This window comes from Lytechinus pictus, chromosome 16 (genome assembly GCF_037042905.1).
Source record: "Lytechinus pictus isolate F3 Inbred chromosome 16, Lp3.0, whole genome shotgun sequence".
Lineage (NCBI taxonomy): Eukaryota > Metazoa > Echinodermata > Echinoidea > Temnopleuroida > Toxopneustidae > Lytechinus > Lytechinus pictus.
The window spans coordinates 18,900,339-18,918,258 of record NC_087260.1 but is presented as its reverse complement, the minus strand read 5'-3'; the positions used below and the strand labels follow the sequence as shown (position 1 = coordinate 18,918,258).

The 17,920-nt window shown below is 35.8% G+C and overlaps 2 protein-coding genes across 4 annotated transcripts in view; both read right to left on the bottom strand.

Moving 5' to 3' along the window:
• LOC129279656 (ATP-dependent RNA helicase DHX33-like) overlaps nt 1-3,205 on the bottom strand; it is a 30,035-nt gene extending 26,830 nt beyond the window's left edge. For all 3 annotated transcript variants that reach the window (XR_010296004.1, XR_010296005.1, XM_064111031.1), the window contains exon 1: nt 3,058-3,205. The gene's annotated coding sequence lies outside the window, so the exon portion shown is untranslated. The remainder of the gene's footprint in view (nt 1-3,057) is intronic.
• Nucleotides 3,206-6,083: 2,878 nt separating this feature from the next.
• On the bottom strand, nt 6,084-15,336 carry LOC129278690 (transcriptional coactivator YAP1-B-like). Its single transcript, XM_064110945.1, has 4 exons — nt 15,198-15,336; nt 14,578-14,591; nt 13,752-13,983; nt 6,084-12,908 (listed from the first exon to the last, which is right to left on the bottom strand). The coding sequence occupies exons 1-4, from the start codon at nt 15,334-15,336 to the stop codon at nt 12,661-12,663; spliced, it is 633 nt and encodes a 210-aa protein (XP_063967015.1). The 3' UTR covers nt 6,084-12,660.
• Between the last annotated feature and the right edge of the window lie 2,584 nt (nt 15,337-17,920).

Genomic DNA, 17,920 nt, shown 5'->3' with positions numbered 1-17,920 from the left:
AATCACTTAAAAAACACAATTTTGCTCACCCGTTTCATATTTCCAGCATCAAAAGAACTTTTCGAAATTCGAAATCATGCTCGCAAAGAAAGAAATTTGATGTTTCATCGAATAGCGACGATATGAGAGAGAAAAGAAACCCCGGAAGTCAGATCCCGCAAAACTTGATCTTTTCAAGATGGCGACTTTTTTGGGGATGTACGAGTGACAAGATCGTCTCTGTAAAATGGATTATTATGGACCTCAAAGTACATGATGCAAGTTTTAAATGTAATTATTTTGTATACCATAAAACTTATTTCCCTTAAATACCTTTTTTATTTTTTTTAAAGTACGAGTTTTTGTCAATATTATGTAACTGATCTCCCCAATTTATCACAGTGACAGATACGAGTGTCGTAATCTCGAACCGGCTGTGATAGCTACATTATTTGTGACCTGCAACCCCAAAACCAACAATAAGCCGACCAAAATGAATATTGAGATTTTTATTGAGCTTGGAAATTCATTTACTATGCTTTAAAAATGATAGAATGTTAAAATTAAAAAATTGACCAACAATAACCATATTACAACTACAAGTAGCGTCTATAACGTTGGCAAAGAACAATAAGAAACAAGATGGGGGTGTAAACATCGAGCAAGTCTCTGTCTTTTCACATTTTCTCAATTTTTTAATGATTTCTTGTTTAAAAGTGAAATCAATTTCGTAGAAATGTCAGAAAAGAAGTTGTATTCCGTTTACATAATTTGATACTTGATAGAACAGAAAGTAGAAATCTGATCTCCGACTCTGGGGCGAAAGTTTCAGATTTTTTCGCGGTACACGCACATGAATAGGACGTAATCCCTGGCTCCATGGAGAGTAAGCATACGTTAGTAAATGATTTTTATTCTCTAGAAAAGAAGCCTCCTGGCTAGTCCGAACCAACCACGGGTACATTACCGCCGCCGTGCACAGGATAACCACTGGCACGGCACTTGCAATAAGTTTATTCCTCTTTTGTAAAAATTAGAAATAGATCTACAAGACTACATGTTAAATCAAGTAAGCTTTGGATATGAAACTTACCAAACGATATGAAGCCAATCTAATTTCCTCTCTGTCTTTCTGGTACTTTATATCGATGATTTTTCTTGATGTCGAACTCGAAGCAGGCATGGAGCTAATAGCCTAATTCGCTGGTTTTCTCTATACGCACAGAGGGCGCGCGATATTATTTAATGAACTTGCTTGTTTACGTCAGATCAGCTGTACTGCTGGTTGCGTTCTAGGCGCTCCGCATTTTTTTCCGCTGTTCAGCGTTATTTTATGATGTAGCGCCATCAGCGATTATACTTGAAAACTGAGATGTAACCTGTTGATTTTTTTGGTACAATTTCCTATTAATGCGCCGACGACTTGAATCTAAAAGTAGACTGTTCGATAGGAAAAATTCGCATTTCGATTGTTGTTTGCGTAATTTCCACCGCAGTATTAAGGATCGGACGGAGTATCTTGGCTGAGATTTGGAGGTGAGCGTTTAAAATCCCTTTACGTTCGAGCATATTTTTAAAATTAAATTTGGGCCTAGGCCTAGATGAATAAATTTAGACTTTTTTAGTATATTGTGAACAGTGAAGATTTTGGCGTGTTTCATCATTCTCTCACATTCGTGTGATGAATGAAAACGTCAAAATTCATTATGAAATGACATGCGTTGTGCGAGGTTAGTATACCCAGTTGTTGTGTGTCCGGACAGGTTGTGTGTCCGGACGATCAATTTTAGAAAGTCATTTGGAAAAATTTGAAAGCGAAGTTTCATTAATTTTTATTTTAGTACAAAATGTTAGGAAATATTATATAAAGAACACAATAGAAGATGATTACAAGTATTGAATTCATATTTTTAGTGTAATCCAAAGACAAAAAAAGAAGGCTTCAAAAATATAAAGTGTCCGGACACCCGACCCCCCATCCTACAGTACAACTAACCTCGCATGCTTGTGTGAGTGGTCCGAACTAGACCAAAAGCTTCAGTCTCTGTATTTTGGTTGTTCCGCTGAACTACGTTGGCTCCACTCACCATACATAGACTGAAGGGGATGGGGCCCCGTACCTACAGCCAACGTATAGTGAACTAGCGTTTTATAGATCGCGATTTAAAACTGTTTTTTAAGCAAAATTGAAAGTTTCATGGTTTCCATTATCAGGGAAATATAAATAAATTAAGTAATTGCATACCTTGGGCCGGAGTTATTGAAAAAAATCCTCTGGATGATTGAGAAATCTGTCATCTAAGACATTTTCACCTGACCTGACGGTTTTTCTTGCAAGTTGCCATCTTGAATGACGTCATTATCGTTATTAACTTAATGTCTCGAATCGATATATCGCGATTATAACTAGTACTAGTACTAGTATAACTAGTATCGTTTATCTTCGGTTTCGTTCGCATATGGAGCAGATCGTATAATATCGAAAGCAATATCGATATCACATTCGTGATTGTTGACGTTCGTTTGTAAATATTTTATAGTTTGGCTGCCATTTTGACCATTTTTATCGTGTTCAACCCAATTAAACATCGGTAAAGTATATTTTTCATGCCTTTTTCATCTATATCGTTTAAAGTATTTAAATGTTGGAATATAAATAATTAAAAGTTTGTTGTTTATACATCCTTACTTAGATTGTAAATTCGATGTGTAAAATTACATCAAACTTTGGACTGTGAATTGACAAAAGGGAGGGAATGAGAACACATGCGAGCCCACACGTACACCCTACCGTCGGTAAATGGGGATTACAGTAAAATGTCAGAAATTGTTGAATAAATCCCCAGAAACGACGGTTATTCCTGTCTAGGTCCGAACGTGAACGAGTCGACTCAGTCGAGAGCCTTTTTTTAATACGCATCCCATGCGACACTCCACGAAAGCGGCTACCCATACAATAACTGCACAATATGGTCTCTATCCTTCCACGCAGAAACATGCATAACCCACACTATCGAAATCCCCACTTTATTTCAGTTTTTCTACAAAAAAATCATTACTTAAACTTATTTTGGATACCTGTAGGTGAGTTTTGCACGTTGAAAGTTTCCAGTTCTAAAAAAGGGTGGAATAATCACTGTAATCCAGATTTTATTCGAGTGACAAAAACTGTAAAGAAGTTTTATTTTCTTCACCTTTTGTTTCGCTACCGCAGATGGCGCAAGTCAAATTAATGCTGAAAGAAAAAAAAACCAATCATCCAGTCATAGAAATGAACCCCCCCCCCCAAAAAAAAAAAAAAATAGTAATAATAGTAATAAAGTCCTAATTTGCAAACATGAAAAAAAAGAATGATTAGGAAATACATTAGAACAAATTGTTATCAATTGATTGTAGGCCTATCAATTAAACATTTTCTTTTTGTAAAAACACATTTTCATTTTTAATTTCGAGCACCTTTAATCAATATTGTCTGATATACATAGGATACGTCATCCCCCCCTTTTTTTTTAGCCTTATTAACTGCTCTTGTCAACTCACCTTGGCCATGTTGGCAAGAAAAGGGTGTGAAATAGCTGCACGTAATTTCAAATTGTTTTGTCAATGAAGTATCGAGAGAGGGGCTAGAACCTCTGGCTGGAATTCAAGAGTTGATATGACTGCTCATAAACCTTTCCATATGCGAGTAAGTGGAGCGGCCGAGCCAAGAATTTCTTGTCTCGATCTTTTTAAGAAATATAGGTCTTCTCTATAGAACACCCCCCCCCCCAAAAAAAATGGTTTATTTTAGCAGAAGAGGGGGGGGGGTGGCGGCGCCGTAACGGGATTCATTGCCATAAAGGGGGCAGAAAACTGTTTTCACCTTTGATGGGCTCTTGAATTGTGAAAAGTAATGAAAATAAATAACACCATTGTAATTAAAAATTAATGTCCAATTTTTTTAAAACTTTCATTCATTACATTGATACAGGGGCCGCGGAACGGTTTTTAAAGTGGGGGGGGGGGGGCTGAGCCAAAAGTGGGGGGCTGACCATGCAAAAAATCACAATCATATGGTAATTTTTACGTTTTTGTACACGGTTTTGGAAAAAAGTGGGGGAGGCTGAAGCCCCCCCCCCCCCAGCTACCCCCCCCCCCCGTTCCCGCTGCCCCTGTGATGGATCAGCAGACTACCCCCCCCCCCCTGATCCACCACTCTAATGAGCTGAATGTGAATAGCTGTGCCTTCTATACATTAGAGGAGCAATAAAAAACATATAAATGTTGTATTCTTAGAAGTCATTCTCATTAATTCTGGTCACTCTTGGGTGATGAAGAAGTTTCAAAGTTTTTTTTTTCTCTCCCGATATTTTTTTCCTTATCCTTTCTATCGATTGCCTTTCAAGTTCTTTGTTCATTCCCATATCCTTTTATTTTCACCTTTTCCGTTTTGTGTTACTTTTCTCCCGGCCCTCTTTCCCCCGTTTTCTTTCCCTCCCCCCATGCAGCTCCACCCCTATAGCCCCCCCCCCCCCTCTCTGTCAAATTCCCTCTCCTCTTCGATCTTCTCTCCAGGCTGTGCTCCCTCTCCCTCCCCGCACTGTCCTCTTCCATCCCATTTCCATTCTACCATCCCCTATTCACTCTCTCCCTTCCTCCTTTGGAAATCTCCTTTGCTCTCTCCCTCTCTCTCCCCTTCATCAAATATGTGCCCCATCCGTTCATTCGAACACGTAACCAATACCTCCATCGTGACCTCCATGGCACTCTCGTCATCTCTTTCTCTCACTGCCTTCGCTTATTTTCCCTCCTCTCTTCAAATCTAAATGGGAAATATGACTGTTCTCTCTCCCTCTGCTTTTTCCTTTCTTCACTATTCAACTTTTGCTGTTGCTCTATCACTCCACTTGAACACTTTACGATCGTTTCCAACATACTTTCATCTCTCTTCTTTTTCTCTTTCTCTGGGCATCCGCCCACTTCCCCTTCCTTTTCAACAACTTTAAAACTGGAAACCAGAATATTGCTCTTCTTTCTATCTCTCTCCCCTTTTCCTCTTCTCATTCTTTAAATTCTGCTCCACCCCTCCATCCAATTCATCTCAATGCTACTCCTCACTGTTACTCTCTCTCTCTCTCTCTTTCACTTATTTACACCCTTCTCTCCCTCCCTCTCATTGCCCTTGCCCATTCCCCTTTATTTTCAGCGACTTTAAACTGGAAGAAAACATACGGAACACCCCCACTGTCTCTCACCCCTCTCTTTCTCTCTCTCCCCCTCACTCAAACTTTTCAATAAACATCAAAGCAAAAAACAAAACTTTCTCCATTTTTTTTTCATGAAAAAGCTAAGATGACTTTATTATTACAATCTCGTACATCGCTACTTGCTTCCACCAAATTATTCGAAATCCCCCTTTATCGAAGAACTTTATGCAATAATACGAAAGGGAAATATACAAGAATAGAATTATTTTTATGATGCTTGTTATTGGTTAAACTCATAAATCATTCCCTCTGAATGAGGCATGCTATAATAATAATATTCAAACCACCACGTTATCATTTTTTTTTCTTTTTACACTTCCTCTCTAAAATCTTATAACCATTCTAAAGCTACTTCTGATTAGAAAATGGGGAAAGAAAATGATATCACCTTAGGCTGAAAAACGCCGGAGAATTTTCCATGTCATTTCCAAATTCTTGCTAAACACAGTTAACATAAGATATATCTATATATGTATATGTGCACTACAATATATTGCTTTTCTAAATTTTCACGACAAGAAGTATTTTACAAAGGAAGAGGGGAAAGAACAACATTCACAAGGGTACAACGTTGAAATCAGACCTTTATCCTGATCTCTTTTTGAAAGTTGCATAGCATTGGATCACATACATCACACCGCTATTGAAAAGTTAAGTTTTAATATATATAATATATATAACAATGATAGTGATAAAGCCTTGTTTCCACGACACAGACAACAATAAAAATGTTTCAGTGTAAACACAACAAAATAAATACATTCAAAATGCTTTTTCACTACTATACAAAGGTGGGTTAAAATAAGATGAATATCACTTCGAAGCCAGAAAAAATCAATATAAAGTACAATGTGTGTCATGAAATCAATTAATGGAAATTTGAAAACATGCTAAGTTATGTACATTACTGGCATGAAGTAGCCCACTATTCAGAATAATATTTACAGGAAGATATATTTCATGGTTTAAAAGAAGATGAGGTTTGAAGTAACATTCAATTAAAATTCAGAATCCATTTTTTTATTCTTCAAAATAAAAAATATTCATGACATCACAGAAGACATGCCATCTGATAAGTTGATGATAAAGAAAAAAACCTTTTTTTTAATCGCATGGCTTTTACCTCATTTGGCAAACTTTTGCTTGCGATGTTTCAAGCATCATCTCAACACTTTATCATGCTGCATCTGAAACTATGCTACACTGAAAAAACTCTGGTGTTGATTTACCACCAGCCCGGAATCTATGTATGTCCACACCAGAGAAGTGTTAAACACCAGTTTGGTTTTGGTCTAACACCAGACATGTTTATACAACACCAATTATCAAAACAGCATCGGTTTGATTCCAAACTGGTGTGGACCTAATAGATTCCGAGCTAGTGTTAAATTGACATCGGCAATTTTGCAGTCATCTACAACAAAGGTGTCATGAAGATTGCAGCCTCACAAGCAAAAGCTAGCCAAAACAGGTCAATTTTCCTGATTGTGAAAAACAGAAATTCTCATATTCATCGTAAAAATTCAAATTCACTGAACTAGTCCACAAAATGTACCAAGTCATTATAGTAATAGCACTTACAACCTTCTTGCGGAACTTACTATACAACATAGTATCTAGCTACCTTGGAGCTAGAAGACAATATACTGAAATAGAAATGAAGTTTCTCGAAGATGCTTAACAGTACTTTGATTTCATGAAATATATTTATCAAAATTAATTTGGATTTGATCTGTTACTACAAAATAGGAAGACGGAAATAATCTTTGCAATTTAAACATTCCAGTTACTGTTCATGGCTTCAATACAAATTTCAAAACTGTCCATGATGTACAAACTATCATAATGCTCTATAAAAATATCATGCTACTAGTTGATTAAGAGACAAATAAAAAGTGAAAAATCCTTATTTCACATAATGTATAAAAAATTCTAACACCTTGGTCAATTAAAGCTTGCAGTAGTTTAGATAACAAATGTACAAGTATGTCTTTAATCAACAAATAATTTGATTTGCCAATAGTAAACTAATTGTACGCAGAGACTGAAAATATCACACCTTGTCATATATACAGCATGCTTGCTTTGAAAAATGCCTCCACAAAGATTAAACATGGATCATCATGTGCAAAAATAAATAATATAGTTTTTTTCCAAATCATGTCAATTCATTTGATTCACCGGTATCTTTCACTGATCCAATGAACCTCTCCTTATCTCTTCCATACAAAGTTGGTTATGCACGACACCAACATGCAAACAAATCTGTACATTTTGGCATAATTTGAGAGGTCACACAAAGTTGACCTTTGTATGAAGACGCATAATCCTCTTAAAGACCAAGTACGACACCAGCATCCTGAAAAGTATGTTGAAAAGGCTCTGATGAGAATTTTTAAACGGACATGTCATCTATACAGACCTGAAATGATGTAGTCTTGCAATATTTAAATAAGAAGGGAAATGATGATAAATTTTTCAAAATGACAATACTGGGTTTAAAAAATGTAATATGGAACATGATTTATAGCTGTAGTATGACTTTCAATATGAGAGGCTGAATTGCATGACAAATTATTACAAAACTCTTTTAAAGGCACTTAAGCTATCAAAAATATAGAAAAACACTGACAATGGCACTTTGTGGTATATGCATGCATGCATAGATTTGTGACATTTTTTTTTAAATATCCGAATTTTGACCTCATTTGGCAAAAAGCTTTTTCAGACGAATAAACTTGATGAATACCTGAAACAATAAAAGTAGTGAATTCTGTTTATTGCTGGGAGAAATCCGATACAATACAGACTTTGATTTTTACTAGAAGAGTCAAAAAGATTTTGTTATCCTTGGCTTATTTCAATACAAAATGCTTGATTAAAAGTATATTAAATATATATAAACACATTTTCTCTTTCAAAAGGTGTATAACAACAGAATACGTATTAATACTAGAACACGATTGTAAAGTTGGGAATACCATGTTGATACATTACTGTACAAAATCAGAAAACTAGCAAGTAGTACAACCATTGGCTCCTGAAAATGATGTACGCAATGGATAACTAGAAAGGACACTTTGGCTTTAAATAAAAAATGAATTCCATTCTGTTACATTTTATACTTGAATACAAATAGAAAAGATTTCACGAGATATGATACACAATATACTAAAGTACAGCTTGATTGATTCCATACAATATACAATGCAGTACTGAAAAGGTGATATGTACTTTAAGGCCAACATTACATTGTACTGAATGATAGGTAGACATGTAGTACACATGAAGTATTTTCTTTTAATATGCAAGTAATACATTTCCCCCTTTGTAAAATACATCTGGGCCCCGTCTTACAAAGCATTGCGATTGATCCAATCAATCATAACTCTATGGAAATCCATCAGTGTCATAATTTTTTCTACACGAAATTTGCAAAATGTCCTTTGTAAACAAAGGAAAACACACCACATTGTCAAGAAATCAATGACTTTATGGATATTCATTCATATCTAGAAATTTTTTTGAACAAACATGCATTTCATATATGTTGACTTTGCTGGCTTTCCATAGTTGCGATTGATCCGATCAACCACAACTATGGATGACCAGCAACGTCAATATCTAAAATGCTAATTTGTTCAAATTACTTTCTAGGTACTGGTATGATGTATATTCATACATTCATCGTTCTCTTGAAGATTCGGTGTGATTCTCTTTGTTTTACTAAGCAGATTGTGCAAATTTATTGAAGAAAATTTATGGTATGGATGCATTTCCATAAAGTTGAGATTGATTGGATGAATCGTAACTCCTAGTAAGATGAGGACCTGCTTTGGAAGAGTAAAACCCGTTTTGCCTGTAAGAACCCCCTGGAACACTGGTTTGGTTTTTCTCTGATTTTTTTCTCCATAGAAACATGCATTAAAGAAACCTGTCCATAAAGTTCACCTGCTCATATGAGACCACTTTTATTGTTTTTCTTGACCTTTATACCGAACAATGCTCAATGCAACACCAATTCTTGTTTGGCATTGCAAGAAAATGTTCAATAAATAATGCAAAATAAATTTCAAAACCATAGTTCTAAATTAGCTGTGTTGTTATTTCACTCAATAATGAGGAAATATTTGTGACATGTAAAAGGAAGAGAAAACAGAAAAAAATATGAAGTTGATTATGAACTGAACAAAAAACAATTTCATGTTTGAAACCATGTCCTAAACCAAATCTGAATACTTCTTGATATTGTTATTTCGTATTTCTGGAGAGAGGAAGCTTGCATCTAGAATATTGAAAGTGTAAAACACAAACAATTCACATGATTCATATCCTTCTGGTTCCAAAAAGATAAAATAGGACGCTAATATGAGAGCAAAAAGGTAATCTGTAAGATCTTCCCAGCACTCAGAAAATAAAAGAGAATCACTCTGAATTAAAAAGAAAAAAGAAACATCTTCAAAATGAAAACAAAATCAAATGGAAGTGATTAAATTCATCACTCAAAATCAAGATACAATATTTGAATAAAATAAAATTTAAGTAAACTAAAAACCATTTTGAATACAGTTTGCTGGTTTTTATACACAGATAAATCTCCAGTCTTAGCTGGTTTTTGTTGATTTTCTTGTGTGTGTTTAATAGTACTGTTATCCTCTCATATAAAACATAGATAACTTTTATTCCATCCCTTTCTATCTAAAGGAAAACTCTCTCCTTCGCTTTGATATCTCTTTTTATCTATTTCTTTTACTACAGCTGTTGCACTTCAGATGGCTGACAGGACTGCATCTAGATAAAAGTATCAAGTTTCAAGAACAACTTGTAATTGGGACAAGTGATACAATTTATGAAAAATATACGAATAAGCAATTTAAATGAATATACTCGTTTGCTCAATGGTTTGTCAAATGGTATGTTTATCTTTCAAAAGCAATTTCATAAATATTGTGAGGATCTGAAAATACCATTCGATTTTTTGAGGTCACTGAACGAAAACATAGTAGCACCTTCCTTACAAATGAATTACATGTACAGAAATAGATTTTCTTTTAGGAAAGGGTAATTTCAAAGGAAATTCACAAAACACTTGGCTTTGAATATAGACAAGAAGGAAATATGTGTAGTACAATGATTAAAGGATAGAGCAACCCACCATACCAAAAATCCTACATTTAACTTCTCGTACATATTTTAAAAAAGTATTTTGTCATATAAAACATGACATCACATTTGTTTCATATTTTAAGTACACAACAAACAAAACATTGAGAGCACTGTATAAGAGAAAGGGGCAGTAAAAGTACTATGAAATGTGATGTTTCCTAATCAATTTGGACATTTGAATAAACATCCCTCATTGATAATATGACAGAACTGACAATATACATACAATGTAACAAACACACATACAAACATATATTTACAAGATATATATGAACATATAGTACTGCTACACATGAAATACTAATTCTGTTATGAGCAAGGAACGTGAATACAAATAGATAACAATCATACAAAAGTGGTTCATATAAATTCATTTGCCACATACAAGGCAATCAATACATAGGCTGAAATATCATACCAATAATTGGACTAAATATAATCATTATCCAAGCAGGTACTGTACGTAAACTGTAGAATGATTCTCTACTTGAATACCTGGGTGTAAGTACGGCAGAAAAGTCAAACTGTGACCACGTCGACACCTTGAGTGTACTGCAAAAGGCTGCAAGATGAATACATTTCTATTTCACACAAGACACGCATACACATACAATATAAAACTATGTCTTCTTTGGCTGGACTTCTATAAAAACAAAGGCACAATGTGTCCTCAATGGAGAAAAATAAACCACTGAATTTGGGGAAGGGGGCATGTTTCACAGGCAGTAAAGTGTGACTTTGGATTCATGCAAGACTACCAATGCGCACATGGTATTTAACACGTAGTCCCACTGAAAAATATTTAGTAGCGTGCGCCCTCTATATATGATCCGACCAATGGGGTGATGACTTCTACACCAAGTCAAGGCAGTACATAAATAATTACTCATATTTCTAAGACAATAAATGGTAAAGGCACTTCGTATAAAAGGCAGTAAATAGATCATTGCTTGTATTTGTTCTCGACTACAAAAATCGCCATGGTTTTAATTACATATAAAAGATTGGTAAAATGGGACTGGTGCATAGACATGATACTCTGTGTTTAGTTTATGGTGATTTTCAGGTACTCTGACCAACAAATTACAGAAATATCCCAAACAGAAATTGTCCTCTGCATCACATGATCAGGGGGAGAGCAGTGCATTGTGGGAGAACTTCTGGACCACCAGCACTAGAGTCATACAACTGATGGCCTAATTAAAGAAAACCCCTGAAAATTAGGACGATCCTTAAAAGATTTGATGCTCTCTAGCATAATTCACGGCCCTGTATGTTCAGTAATACAAAGAATATTGAACATGATGCTTGAAGAATAATTACAAATGATTAATTAAATGCATAAATTTGAATACATTCTGTGACCTTCATTAATCCCAATCTGCGAGTGTCTTTCAACGTAAGCCAACATGCACATCACATTGGCATACTGTACGGACACACCTCTGGAGCACATTATCTGATATCTTGTGAATGTCCAATACTGTGAAACTGCAGCAGTGTTGTACCAGGTAATAGAGGTTGGATTCATCAGGGCATGTACATGCATGGCAAGAGCAGCCATGGCACACTGGTTTGCTTAAGATTCAACCTTGCAAACTTTGAAAAACCTTCCATCATGCAGTTGAAAAACCTACTACCAAACCTTCCTGCCTGCACTGTTCAAAGAGCATTGAAGACCTCCACTAAGACATAGACATATCTTTAAGTACAGGTAAGCAACATGTTACACATTGATAAGGGTGTTAAGATTTTGATATCATATTGACAACTTCTCCGGTTCCTTCTGAAATATATACGTCGTTGCAACAATTTTTAGGAGGTCGCTGCGCCCATTGTCATGACAACAATGATAGAGTACTGATATCGTCTCCACCTCTGTGCTATTTTGTCAAGGAGGCAGCATCGATCATGTTTGTTTCTTCGTGTTTGTGTCATATCTTACATTTTATCAAGGGGAAATGCAAGGGCATGCAAAGGGGTAAGTTCCTGACCACAATCCCAAAGTTCTTTTACAGAACTTTTACAGCTTACAGCATCCTGATATGATCCGTCATGTAACCTGTGACCCAAGACATTTGACCTTTGACCCTATCCAGGATCCAGTCCACCTGCAATAAGATCCTAATCCCTTAAAACTGTGTCAAGAACTGTACCTTGAGCCAACACTTGGTGGCTACAAGTGCTCCAAAGTCTTATGGCCCAAGAACGAGAGAGAATGCTTTCAGAGGACTAATTGCAGGACGAAGGGATGTTGAGGACTGTGGCCCTATAACCAGGTGAGAAGACTGTTGACATCGCCGACGTTGAGGATATCAGAATCAAGGGCCTCGGGTAGAGACGGGACCAGGTCATCGCTGTCCATGGAGGTGACTGCCGTGCTACTGTCAGAAGGGTCCATGGTGGCCATGTCAACGTTGGTACTGGGGAGGGTCTCCAAGAAGTCGCCCATGCTGGACAGGGGCGGGAGAGCAGGTTGTGCTTGCTTTTCTACAGGTTTACGGTCAGTAGTGGGAGCTGTAATAGAGACACAAATATTGAATAAATGTTGATTTAGACCATGTTGATGAACATTCATTTGTTTTTTGAGAGGAGCAAGGAAAAGCTTAATATGAGAAAAGAATCGTGAAGCAGGGATGAAAACGAAACCAAGAAAGCAACAATTCCATGGCCTTAAATCTTAAATAAATGTATTGCGAACAGACCACGTTTACAATAAGGCAGTTCCATAAAACAATCACCCTTTTTTTTCATTTGACACCCCATTTTCTCCACTTTATACTTCACCTCATGAGCTCCTCAAACCATAATTCGAGAGCATTAAACCTTCCATTTGAAGCACAAAGTGGAGATGAATTCATTCAGAAAGGTCCTGCTCATCAGGGGTCAGATGTATAATATACTTAATGGATTTACCCATCAGGGCCCCATCTCACAAAGAGTAGCGATTGATATGATAAACCACAACGATGGAAAGCAAGAAACATAAGCATTTAAAATGGATGTTCGCTTAAAATATTTTCTAGATATGCCATAAATTCATACATTGCTTTCTTGAATTTGCTTCTCTTTGTTGCAAAGGACATTGTGCAAATTTTTTTCAAAAAAATTATGACATTGATGGATTTCCATACAGTTGAGTTTGATTGGATCAATCTCTGTGTAAGATGGGCCCCAGATCTACCCGAGACATTTCATATTTTTTGTTTAGTTCTTAACAAAGCCTCATGGAAAACCACCAAGTTGGTGATATGGGCTGCCCTGTAAAAACATCAGAAATGAATAAATAGCCTGGGTTGATAGGGGTAAATTTGGATTTAATGCTGCAATGGCTCAAAGACACAAGTGCCACTTCCTCACCTTCAGAGGAGTCCATGTCCTCCAGAGTGGACAAGAGATCTTCTGGTGTCCTTGGGTGGCTGACGTTGCTGAGACCGCATCCGCTGTCGCCGCTCTCCTCCCGCCGATGGAAGTTAGTGGTGGTGTTGCTGCCGTTGCCGCTGTTCAGAAAGGGATCTGTGCCTCCTGTGATAGATTCATTGTTGTTGTTGTTTGGCAGCGAGTCCCTTAATTCTCGTCGCAGTGCTAGTTCCTGAAAGAACAAATTTAAAGGGAAATACAGTAAAGTAAAGCTGTTTATAAAGTTGTTAAAAGTTGTTTTTGCCAGGCATGACTTGTCCCAAACCTATATCAACTGTATTTATAGTTTGGTAGGAAGTTATATGATAGTCCATCAAATCTGGACTTCTCAAGTTTGCGACATGGAAATTCCCCATCAAAGAATATATCCCCAATTCTCACCACAACCCGACTCAAGTATTAGGCTAACATGAAAATCATTTCACTTTGTAGGCTGCACAAAGAAAAAAAAAAAATCAATTTTTACAACAATGCATGCATATTTTGTAAAGTCTATATCGCAATCGATGAATGAAACTCCAAAGTAGATGAACAGAGATTACAATCAAAGATATGAGATTTAAATTAGATATGTCCTTGGTAACAGGGTAATATACACATTTTACAAACACTGTATCCTCATACAGCTTTTGTTGACGGATTGACAATTTGATGCAAGAATTATAAAGGAAGAGTTGTCTTGTTTACACATTTTTACTACCATTTTTTAGAGAAGAATGTGTTCTAAAAAGAAAAAAATTCAATGTGAACAATGTAGCCTACTTACCCTACTACAGGTAGCTATTTAAAAAAAAAAACTTTAGAGATTAATTGTGCAATGTGTGCTCATATTCACAAAAGGGTGAACACAATAGATTTATGGTTCAGAAATGTGTAAATTTCAATACCCTTCAAGTTTTCATACTGTGTCATTATCTCCAGAAAATAGGAAAAAAGGTTGATTTTTTTGCCAGATATGTCTGCATTTGATTCTCTTCAGGTTATTATAACATAAGATATCTCTACATTTGTAATTGTGTCGAACCGCAAGCCTTATCAGATGTAGTAATGACAGCAATTATAAAGTTGATAAAAGTCACTTTTATTTCCATAAATGCAACAGATTTTTCCAAACAATGGAACAGAGATGGTGTCCATAACAAACGGATCCTGGGAGAGTTTCATGAAACATCCTGCCAGTGATCTTCACAGGCTTATTTGTTCTGAGCCAATCAGATGCAAGGATTTCAGTAGCTTATAACAGTTAGCAATGAAAAATCACAGACTATTTGTTTCGTGAAATGCTCCTCTGAACACCCGACCATGATGACAGATCACCAGAAGCCATTACTGTCAGAGGGCAAGTTTCTTCCCCCCACTGTGAGATGAACTACTTCAGAAACACACAGAACCAGCAGCGTTGACCCTGTAGTGCAGCCCCGGTCAAGGAGAACAAGTCTTCATGGTGGATAACGAGCGCCTTGTCTTCAAGGAGTTGAGCGAGGGCAGTATACTGGGTCAGGCATGGATCTAGGTCATATCGCATCTGATCTATATTCTCTTTGTTTTAACCCTTATCAAAGTTTGAAATTTGGATAATTGGTAATTACATCTGCTCTATAAAGCCAAGAGTTGTATTCTCTGTATTCAATATCATTTTAAAATAAATGCCGAATGTTACTTGCAGACCAGTATAATGTTTTTAGCCTAAAAAAGTAACATCCTAACTATAAACACATGAAATTTACTTGTCCTATTCTAAACTTTTTGTAAATATTTACTTCTGCATCATCCAAACATTGGAAGTTGAATCGTTACAATTAGCAGTACAATTAATATTACATTTTATAATTCCCAATAATCGCCATTTATTCCCATAATTTGTGTAAATAGTCAACAAAGCCTATCCAAAACGAATAGTTATTGGGCCATGAAACAGTAAACAAAGGCATGACACCCTATATTAAAGCTACTAGTTTAAAAGAGCAGTTTAATCATTATACAAGGCTCGACATTAGCGGTGGCCCGGTGGCCCGGGGCCACCAAAAATTCACCTCGGGCAACCATTATTGATAAAAAGTTAAGTTTTGGTGGCCCGAATCGGGCAACCAATAATTTTCAAAGTAGTGCAATTTTTCTCCCAATTTTGCACGCATTTATCAACTGTCTACAGCTCAAATTGCAAGCCAGTTCGTCATGCGCCCTTTTTGTTGATCTAGACACAAATACACACACACACAGTTTGCATATTAGGCCTACAGCTATAGCATACAGTAGCTATTATCCAGCCAGCCGCGCCGGCCGGCTGGCGTGAGCTTTGCATGAAGCCACTGCATACAGCTGTGCTCTAGATCTAGCTCAGCCTATTCAGACTCGGGGAGCTGCGATAAAAAATGTTGCTGCTGAGAAATCTTCCACAGAACTTTGAAAATCTAAGTCAAAGTCACCTTTTACACCAATGAAATGCAATTCTACAGTCTATATTACGAAAATCTGGTGTACCCTGATTATTTGCAAGTATTAAGAAGAGGAATTATGACCTCTCTTTTGACTCAAAAAGACCGATTTCCACATGAATTAATACACATAAAAACACATAGGCAAGTACATCTCAGTCCCACGTGTGCATTTGTATGTATGTTGATACTTGGTTTCTTTCGAAGCTGTGTATTTTCTAGCCTTAAACAAACGGACAGTTTCTTTCTTTCTTGTTTATAAATGACTTCTTAAACCACTCTTGAGAAAGTAAATACAATGTACTTTGGGAAGGCATTTCATTGATTGATTGATATGAAATGTGATTTTTTTTTCTCCAACATTTTGGCAAATATAGGGAAGGACTTTTCTCACACTTTTTTTCCAGATATAGTTTTTGCCGTTTTCTTTTTTTTTTCTTTCATTTTTTTTTGACAGTGGTTAAACCATTTATACCCCTTCCCATTGAATATGCCTGATTAAAAAATATGTTTCTACTGAAAATAAAATAATACAAACTAAAGGATATAAAAATAGAAATGTGCCATTCCCAAAAGGTAAGTAAAAATTATATGCTTGGCTTTTAATTATATTCCAGTCAGAATAGACTGTTGCCACAGCTGTTAAAAAATATATGTAATGGCTTCTTAATTTTCCCCTTTTCCCCATTTTTATATTAACTTTGTTTTATTAATTTTTCTTTCATTTTCTTTTCTTTTTTCTCTCTAATTTTTTTCTTTTATTTTTTTCTTTTTTTCCCTGTTCTTTGTTTTTTTCTTTCTTCATTTCATTTCTTTTGTTTTATTTCACTAATTTCTTTTATTATATTTGTTTTCTTTTTGTTATATACTTTTTGAAAATTATTTTCGTTTGTTTCCCCCTTTTATGCATTGTTCTAATTTTGCAGCATATTTTTCTGTGATTTTCTCCTTCTATAATATGCTGCAAAAGAGAAAAAAGAAATAAACTGGATTTGGGGCATGCATAATCTAGGTTTTAGGATTCAAAGTTTTGTACATCTATCTGAGTTTGCTATGCACTATTTATTTACTTTACAATTATCTCTATACAGAGATTTAAAAAAAAGTCCACACAACCTGCGAACAATACAATTCATTTATTCACTTTCAATCATTTCATTTTTACAACGATAGAAACAATTATCAATTAGCAAAGTAAAATAACAGCAAACAAGGTTTACATACAAGATGTATAAAGTGAAAGGAACTTAGTGGTAGTGGCTGCAGAATGAATATTTCAGAAGTTTGTTTTATTCATTTATAATGTTTTTCTTTATATTTTTCGGGCCACCAAACTTTAATATCGGGCCACCAAAAAAAATTATTTGATGGTTTTGGTGGCCCGAATGGGCCACCACCAAAAAAAGTTAATGTGGAGCCTTGCATTATAGTTATTTCCACAACCACCACCATAACAATAAAAGCTTTAGCTTCATCATCACCATTATCATCATCATCATCTTAACCACCATCACTATCAAATACACTTGAATTGGACATAGAGTTGTTATGGTTGTAAACAACTTGACAACTTTTCAAAATTAGTTTGATAAGCATTCAGTCATTCTCAAATAAATGTAAAATTGTTATTTCCTGATATGTCAACATACATACTAATCTCTCAAAAGTGAGCTT